Source organism: Epinephelus lanceolatus, chromosome 16 (genome assembly GCF_041903045.1).
Source record: "Epinephelus lanceolatus isolate andai-2023 chromosome 16, ASM4190304v1, whole genome shotgun sequence".
In the NCBI taxonomy this organism is placed as follows: domain Eukaryota; kingdom Metazoa; phylum Chordata; class Actinopteri; order Perciformes; family Serranidae; genus Epinephelus; species Epinephelus lanceolatus.
Genome location: NC_135749.1, coordinates 30909731 through 30919317, shown reverse-complemented (window position 1 = coordinate 30919317; position 9587 = coordinate 30909731). Strand labels below are relative to the sequence as shown.

Sequence of the window (9587 nt, the reverse complement as noted above, 5' to 3'; positions counted from 1 at the left end):
CACATTCATCCAATGATATAAATTATTCTGAAATTGGCCATTCTGTATAATGAGTACTTCTAGGTATATTTTGATGCTAATACTTTAATATTTTTCTTTTGTAAAATTTTGCATGCAGGAGTTGTAGCACTTGTAACCGTGGGCGAATTTGAAGATAATCGGCCCCTGGGCACAGATATGCAAAAGAGTCCACCACCTCCTCTACATAGGAGCAAGATCTTCAGATTCTGTTGTGGTTTTGCCTTCTTTTTGGTCGTTTTGTGCCTCTTTGTTGTCATTTCACATCACTTTGTGTCTCTTTGATGTCATTTTGTGTCTCTTTGGGGGAACTGTGTGTCTTTTTTCATCATTTCTGCATCTGTTTTTTTTTTTTTTACCCCTTTTTGTAGTTAGTGTCTGTGCAGTTTCTTTGCACCTCTACATGGTGGCTTTGAGTGTCTTCTTGGTTGGTACGTGTTATTTTGAGTGTCATTTTGCAGGTGAAGGCTGGGGACCCCTAGACACTTTTGGCCCCTGGGCTTGTGCGCGGTAAGCCTGTTCAGTAATCCATCCATGATACAGTAGCTCATACGTGTACACTGACATATTGTTGCAGATGAGACCATGGCTAAGGCAGCTGGTAGCAGCAAAGTGCAAACATTTCACAAAATTAAATTTTCTCCTGTCACAAAGAAAATGTTTCTAGCCGTTGTTGCTTCTTGTCAGCGCCAACAAAAAAGCTGCTGCATAAGAGATGTTTTCTCTTTTTCTTTACTGAGGAAAGAAAACGTGTTGGTAGCGAATCTTGCTCTGAATACCTTGTGAACTCTGGCAGCTTCGACACTTTTCCTTTTACACTGGTACTGTTACTTTTTTCTCAAGTAAAAGATCTGTGTACTTCGTCTGTCACTAGATACTCATCTAAGATTGTGTGTGTACAACCTGCAAAGAAACCTGTAACTGTAAAATAAATGGAGTGGAGTTGAAAATACATTTCCCTCTTAAATGTACTGGAGTGTAAGTATTAAGTAGCATCAAATGGAAATACTCAAGTGAAATGTAAGTATACCTCAAAATTGTATATTTCTACCTCCAGGAGATTCTTTCCATTATGAGTATCATGTTGATGATCAATGAAAATAAATGTCACACACACACACACACACGCGGATATATAACCGAGCGGCAGGTGCCAGCATAACATACTCTGAGCCTTCAGCGCAGGTATGCAGGTTTGCGTTTACAACCGTCTAAAGTGTGCCACAGTCGCAGTGTGCTGCTGTAGCTGTGAGGGTTCAGTACTACGGCTGAAGTCCTCTTGGTGACGCTCTGCTGACATCACTCTGATATTCCCCACTCAGCTCTCCGCATCAGACACACGGAGCTCTTCCGACTCTCTCACACTCCGTCCACACTTTGTTTCCATTCCGCTCTTCTCGCCCAGGCAAAGACGCACCATCACACACAAGCAGCCGCGGGCTACCTGTGCGCACTGCGGCCGGCCCCTTCTTCCTGTCAGTGACAGATTCAAAGGAAGACACAGAGAGAAACTAAACACGGTGCTGCTTGAGGAGAGAGGACAGACGCGCAGAGTCAGGGGGAAAGAGAAGCCGCAACTTGGCTGATTTCAACACAGGCGGTCTGAACTGAACTCGAAGTTTCTTGGCTCATCGGAGAAGGAATAATTCGGAGCCCGGCTGCCCCACACAGCGCTGTTGTGGATATTTACGTCCACCTTGTCTCCTGTTTAGAAGAATGGCGAGAGATTACGCAGCACGCTGTCCGGTCTCTCCGGTGAGAAACACTTGGCTGGTGGTGGCAGCGATCCTCCTCGCAGCCCAAGGTAAGACAGAACCCCGAGCTGTGTTTCAATAACCGCCAAACGCCTGTTCTGTGTTCCTCCTCTCCCTGCGCTGTGCGCCCTCAATGTGGGCAGTGCACTTCCAGCCGCGCCGCCCGTGTCCCGGCAGTGCTGCATGTTTCCTTGTGTCACGTCTCTGTCCCCTTTCTCTGGCTGCTGTTAGGTAGACTGTGAGACCTGTTGTAAAAGTTTATTGTCGAAGCACACTTTAACACCGGATCTGTGTGTGTATGTGTGTGTAGTTTCGGTACGCCATGATACGCGAGGTGTGGCTCTCCTGGTTTGTGGTTTTTGTCCTAATTCCCTCGCAGCTTCAGACGGCAGGTGACTGTTCAGGAAGCCTAATCCCCTCTGAGCCTTTACAAACCCTTCCAACGCAGCTGACCTGTTATCTGTGTCTACCTGTTGGAAAGTGTCGCAGGGAAATGGAGCGCAATCACAAGCGCAGGTCTGATTACTAACCATTAGAATAATGGCAGAAATTGCTCCTCGTTCTGCAGAGCAACAGGGTGGTGATGGGAAACACGGTCTCGGCAGGAAATGAGAAATGCTCGGCCCCTGCTCTTCAGGTGGCCCTTCAACAAGGAGTGTTGAGAGCCCTTAATAAAATATCCATTACAGTAATCCTGTGGTTAAAGGAAGATGCTAAAGAAATGTAGCAGTGGAATCAAAATCTCAGTATTTCACATCTGCACCTACATTATGCACAAAGTGACTGAACGTTTAAGGAACTAAACCAGAACCTGGGACATATTTATAGAGCCTGATCAGTATCTGATTGTAGAGGCCAATACGGATATTAATTTTCAGTGAAAAATCATTTAAAAAATGGATGATAATACTGTGCAATTTTTTCTTTTCTTCAAAATTTCTATACACAAACAATTAATATAAACTTTTTTTTTAAAAATAGCCCTTTAATGTCGGCTGTTACAGAGTGCCAAGTTATTAAAGGAATGTGCTGAGACAGATTTCAGCAACAGTTAAGATAAACTGGGACCACTCAACATTAAAGCAGTGTAAATAAACATTCTCAGTACAAACACACATACAACAGTATCTGAAACTTAAAGGTACACTTCACCCACAAAATGATCATTTGTATATCGATTTGTCCTGCTGTGTTACCTTGAATTCCTGAAGAAAACTTTGTTTTTCTCACACGCCTCCACAGAAAATGGCAAGCATATGGATTTAGGCTATTGATTGATTGGGGTCCACGTTTAACAACAGCAAAACTCTATCTAAAACATCTTTTTACAAACTCCCACACAACCTGTGCAGTATAATATAAGTTTGATTTATTCAATTGTATGCGCAGTACTTCCCAAACACACAAGGGTGTAGGTTTTATCTCAGTATTGGGGTGGGGGGGCTGCAGGGGACACCTCCCCCTCAATATTTAATACTTATATTTTGACAAAATAAAAGACATTTACACTATAAATTAATGCAGAAAAAGCAATAATTGGTGCATAAAAACATTAGATGTTTGATGCTCAAGAATTTCTAGCGACAGGCCCCCAACCCTCCTGTTTTCATATATGCCCCCCCCCCCCCCCCCCCACGCAATGTTGAAACAAAACCAACACACTTTTGTGTTTTGGTAGTATTGTGCATACAACTGGATAAATGAGACTTGGATTATATTGCAAGAGTTGTGTGAGAGTTTACAAACAAATGTTTTAATATAGTATTGCTGCTGTTAAATGTGGACCCCAATCAAACAATAAATCACTATGTTCGCTGTTTTCCATGGAGGCATGCAAGAAAAAGTTCACAAATTCAAGGTAACTTGACATGATTAACTGATATACAAATGATCATTTTGTGGATGAAGTATTCCTTTAAAGTCAGATGAACAAATGTCAAACATAACTTAACCATAATTCTCTTTCTGTATCTGTCAATGTACACTCATGGAGATGCATTTGTGATAAGCCAGCACAGGCTGATAGCGTCAGTCCACAGATATCTGTTGAGCTCGACTGTAAACTTACTGTCAAATGATGCAAGCACAATGCAAGACACTGTATGAATATTAAAGCAGGGCCTTGAAAGATAAAAAAATACCCAAATTTATGCCAGGTTACTTATTTTGAGCAAAACAGAATGCACAATGTACATGAAAATCCCTGCTACAGCGCTGTAGAGCAGTTATAGTAACGCTGTGGTGATTTAAATACATAACAAAGTTTAAAATGTTTCTGATAAGTACTATTGATACTCAATAAATTACCATAAATGCCATAAATAAGATTACCCTTGTACTGGGAAACCTGAGGATATATTATGCCATAAGCAAGAAGCGCTATCAATAAATTTGCTAATGATTGCCATAGCTAGACTTTACGTCCCGATAGCAACATTACAGTGATAGATATAGAGAAATAACCATAACTACAAGCAATGATAGCATCGCTAAGATGCACTGCTGAGTAACGCAGACGTGCTCCAACTCCCAACAGAAACAATTACAGTTTTTTTTTTCCCCCAAACTGGGACCAGCTACAAAATTCATAACAGCAGGCAGTCAGGCAACAGTGATCGGCATAAAAAAAATCTGTGAACCTGCTCTGTCAGCATGAATCTGTCAGGCTGTTGTTTTCACCTGGGTGTAACTCGTATCATCTGTCAGAGCTGTCCCCAAATTGTCACCAAGGAAAAAGAAGATGGGTCATTATGGAGCTGGGAGATGTGTCGTCTTGTGCGTTGACGCGCCTTGGAGACATGCCTTTGAGATCAAAGCAAATGGAGGGCAAGTTATTTCAAGGCCGGGAGCAGCAGAGCCCACACTTTGCATTTTGCTGTAGCATCTGTTGCATAATAGGTGAACTGTGATTTTCACTGAGTGTACAAGGCAGGAGGAAGATTTTACCTTGATTGGAATTTGCTTTGTAATGACATTCTTCCCTTCCACGCATATTTGGAGTGATGTAAGCCGCAAGAACAGGAACACCCCAGTGTAATGGCACAAAATGAGGACTACAGCACTGGAGACCCCCAGTGCTGTAAGCTATGCAACGCAGGTTGGTGTGAGGATGACAGATACTCAGCTGAGACTTTGCTACATCAGGCCTGTATTGTTAAAAAGCTGTCAGATTGTCATGACAGTATCCCCACAGGTTATGAATTAATTTGAACGTGCAACAACACAACTGTCTTCTCGGTGGAAAAACCTCCACACTCACATTTCAGCTGCTTAGCCAGTGAGTTAGTGACACTGAATGCAAAAGTAGAAGCTTGATTTTACAAGATTGTCCTGGCATATAAAACACTTTTTCGAGGAAACGTTTCAAGGCTGAGCTGTGTGCGTGTAGACAGATGATCTCTGTGTGTTTTAGATTATGCAGAAAATAAATGAGTGCTCTGAGAAAAAGGGGTCAACGGCAGTGGTGAAACATAAACCAGGATGTTAAAAGAACAACGTTAACCTTCAGTAAAAACAGGCAAAATAGAGTTGAGAGGATATCATTCCACAGCAATGATAATTAAGTCACTTCAGGTGTCCTCACCGCCCCCGCCCACCCCACCCCCTCCCTCCTGCGCTCATCTCTACAGGCCCGATTCTGTTCTGAAATGTCAATGATGATGAGTCCCCTCGACGGCTCGGTGGAGACGAAGGGCTGATTAGCTTATCACTTGGAGAGCAGGCGGCCGATGATTATCGCCCTGAGAGCAGCGCAGCCTGATTATCGAGAGCTCTTATTAATGACTCATCATTGCGCCATGTTGCTGTTTGTTGTTTGCATATTTGTGTAGCCAGTGCTGCAGCCCTGGTATGGATCTGTGTTAGGTTTCCAACTAAGGAAGCAGTGCAGAGGAAGGTCAAAATGAAGAAGTCTTGGAAGCAATCATTGGCCTTTTGATCATGAAGCCCTAAATAACCACCTGCTTTAATGGGAATAAAATATCTGCTGGTGTAGCATTGACTGCAATTTGAATTTAAAAAAATCCAGAGAGGTATCTAATTTTACTACTGTAACGAAAAGCAAACACAGCAACAAGTTGAAGACATTCATCTGTGAGCTGCCCAGTACAGCCAGTTGTGTGCATTTGGCCTTTGAGGAAGCAGCACTATTATTTAAATTTCTCTCTTTGCAGGATGTGTTAGTTGATTAATTATTGGAAGAAACCTGGAGGCTGAAAATCTCCCATTATTTCAAAAGCAAGGGGCAGTCTGAATAAAAATGCCAGTAATTTTTCTCAGTTAACACATTTTTCCTCACTTTACATTAATCCTATTTTAACCCCATGCAGCCACCTGACCCCGGGGTTGGAAATGATTTGGAGCCTCCATCGTCTGTGGCGCAGTGGTCCCAGCCCCACTGTGGCTGGTGGCAGAAAGACTAAATGTCAAGGAGCGTGTCTCAGGAGAAGGGATCTTGTGCATGTGGAGCGGGTTGAGGGAGGGGTTGTCATTGTTGCCTTGAGAGTTGTTCATAGGTATCATTGCTGGGTTGAAATGTCATTGCACGTCTTAAGCTCACAAGTAGGTCTGGGTATCGGTACTCAGTACCTTTTTCAGGTAATAACCCAGAACCAAGTCTTAGCTAAACTTCTCAAGTCAAACAGTACCTGCAGTTGATTCCTTTTGTACCCAAATCTAGAAAAAATCACAGCCAATCACAGCAAGTGTTCTTTGATTTAATGTGTCATGTGAGTGACCCTTGACCTGTGAGTGATACCTTTTAAGGTACTGATCAAAATTACCCAGAACCAGTCAACCTCTCCAGTTTAACAATACCAGCATTCATACTTTTTTGTACCAAAATGAAGAAAAAAAGACTATCCATGTGGTTTTGCTCACAGCCAATCACTGCGAGACCTAACGGGACATGTGATTGGCCTATGACTGCAGCATCTACAACCATACAGTATGTGGTGAAGTCAAGCGTGGTGTATTTGATTGTGTTGGCAGTGTAGCAAGGCTGGGTATCGGTACTCGACTACCAAAATAACCCAGAACCACAAAGTATTGAAACTTCTCCAGTCAAATGACACCAGCTACTCCAATTTAGAAAAAATACTATTTGTATGGTTTTCCTTGCGGCCAATTATCACAAGCGTTGTCTGATTTAATGTGGCGTGTGATTGACCCACTACCAAAACAGCTACAACCCATACAGTCGGTGGTGTGGTGAAGTCCAGCGTGGTATTTGACGGAGTTGGCAGTTCAGCGTACCGAGATGCCACTAAAATGTGAGAAAGTATGGTGGCATTTTATGCAGCCTAATGCTTCTATTCACAAGAGGGGTACAAATGAAGAAAAAAAGGGATCCAATGAAATACTCTGTTGGTATCTATGACTTTAAGGTAACTAGTATTGGTACTGGTATCGCATTTTTTTTAAAATACCCGGCCCTATGTATGAAGGACTTTGCAAACTGTATTTGTAAGACATGAGTTCTTTGAAGACATGGATTAAAGGCACTGGAAACACCATACAATTAACATAACAAAACCACAATCAGATGAGAAAAGGCAAGAGTAAAGAGGTACAAGTCATCTGTGCTGAATGTGCTGAAGCTTATTTAATGAAATAATGACTACGCTTAATAATCTGAGACCCACCATGTTAAAAAAAACACAAACTGCTGTTATGTGAGGAGCCAGAAATGAGCCGTTTTGGGTCCTGACCTGTACTCCCAGGCCTGCTGGCCCCAGACGCAAATGTCAAAGTCTCCTCCTGGTGAGGCTTGTGGTTATAACCATCCCCGCGAGAGCCGACCCTTGATGCTCATTGAGACCTTATTAATGACTCACACCAGCAAAAATGCGTAGTTATGCTGGGAGCTGTTAGCGTTGGGGCTAATTTGTTTTGTCATTGTCTGGGCTGTTATGTGCGGTGGTGATTCTCACCCAGAAAAGCACAATATCAAGTCCTGCTATCGTTTCCTCTCAATAACAGCCTTTTCACTGCTTCATTGACAGACTTGCACATGGTGTTGCATCACGTTGTGTGCTGTGATTTGTTTGTCCACATTAATGTTTAAGTTTGTCTCTTTTTAATTTTTCGCCTCTGGGTTTTCTTATTGATCGAGGATTAAAATGTTAATGACTTCCCACAATTCTTTGTGGGCCGATGGACTGTTAACTTTATATTGCAGGGTGTTGCATAATGCTGTTTGCTTGTTTTTGTGTACAATCAAAGAAGTAGTTTTGATGTTTTCTTTCAGAGAGCTCTTGTGGACAGAGGTGCAGGTTGACTTGGTGGGTCAATCTCAGAGATTCGGAGCAGGTTGTCATGGATACTGCTTTTGTGGATGAGACAATTTCCCATCCTTTTGTTGTGCGGCCATGTGCGGTGTGTGTGTATGTCTTTGTGTGGACCTTTTAAAGAGAGCTAGATGTAATTAGGGGGAAGAGGTTAGACTCCGGGTTGGTGTAAAAAACTCCATCAGTCCTGCTCGCTGAGAGTCCAGGAAGCAGGTTTTCATTCATCACTCTGCCTGCCAAGAACCAGCAAGCATGTGTCTGCACTCGGTCAGCGTTTTTTTTTTTTTTTTTTTCCCTCATTCCACTTCTAAGGAAACCGGTTACTAAGCAAATTCCAGATCACATTTCGGGAAATAAACCATATCATGGCTAACACCTTGGCATTCCTGAGCAAACAGGTGTCAGTGGGAAGAGGGATTACGGAGTGTAGCAACAGGAACAGGGCCATGAATCACAATGAAGCTGATCCAGGTATGGTCGGAGGACGGTTTCTGCTTTCAACTTTCAGTGTCCAGTCAGCTTTCACTGCGTCATGAATGCCTTTGCAGATCACTTGCAAATACACACAAGCTCTCCCACCCTTACGCACACAGACACACACACACGATCAATGTGGCCACCCTCCCTGGTCTGACTTTACCACCATGCAGAGTAAAGAAAACTTCCAGCCAGCCTTTCATACCCAGCTCAGTCTTTCATTTTCCCATTCTTTTATTCACCCATTCTTCCTCCCTCAGTCTTATTCTCTCGCTCTCATTCTTTTGCTCACGACCCTATTTTCAGCTGGCCTGGCTGACTGCCGCTCTATGGCGGCTCCAGAGTGAGGGCCCTTTTGTTGGAACAGCTTTTGGTGGAATTAAAAAGGGTGCCAGTACACCCTCTCCTCCCCTCCTCCTCTCTCTTCCTCCCACTGTCCACTCCACCGCTCTCAGTTCTTCTAGGCCTCATTGTTTAGAAAGCGAGTGAGCTAGATGGGGTAATAGAGATGGAGGGGGGAATTCAAAAGTGTGAAAATGTTTAGACAAGCGTCCCTGCTCTGTCTCCCAGTCTGTTCTGCAGACCAAAGCGAGCTGCGTCCATCCTCTCCTCCTGCTCAGTCACTGTTTCCTCTCCAGTTATAGTTCGCTAGTGACAAAATAGAAATTGCTTTCACCGTCTGTGCGAGTGCAGCGGCGGGTCAGGCCGTGATGTGACTTTGTGACATTTCCCGTTGTACCCATGTGGGCAATTAATAACCGCAGTAACATTGTTTGCTTCACTGGTATCATTATGGAGCCTTTAGCCTGGGATTTTTCCTACAGAGGGAATTTAAGGCGACAGCGTTGCTATGTTGCATTTACTGACATTTGACCGTTTTGGCAATAATAAAGCTTGTTTAAAGAGCCTTAATGCTAACAGGAGTGAAAACCCCTCTGGGTGCTGGTTGAAAAGATAATAGAACAGGATGATAGAGAGGGCAATTAGAGATCATTGGCATTACTAACAAGATGCAGTCACTGCGCTTCTTATTTTAGGGTTGTGTTTAACT

At 43.2% G+C, this 9587-nt stretch overlaps 1 protein-coding gene across 4 annotated transcripts in view; it reads left to right on the top strand.

Annotated features, from left to right (window-relative positions):
• Window positions 1–1252: 1252 nt before the first annotated feature.
• Window positions 1253–9587, top strand: part of pvrl2l (PVR cell adhesion molecule related 2 like) — a 445969-nt gene continuing 437634 nt past the window's right edge. Inside the window, exon 1 of one of the 4 annotated variants that reach the window (XM_033637390.2) lies at window positions 1253–1822. In XM_033637390.2, the coding sequence (XP_033493281.1) occupies window positions 1735–1822 (88 nt within the window). In that variant the 5' untranslated portion in view covers window positions 1253–1734. The remainder of the gene's footprint in view (window positions 1823–9587) is intronic. The other 3 variants (XM_033637392.2, XM_033637393.2, XM_033637391.2) reach the window with 3 other exon arrangements.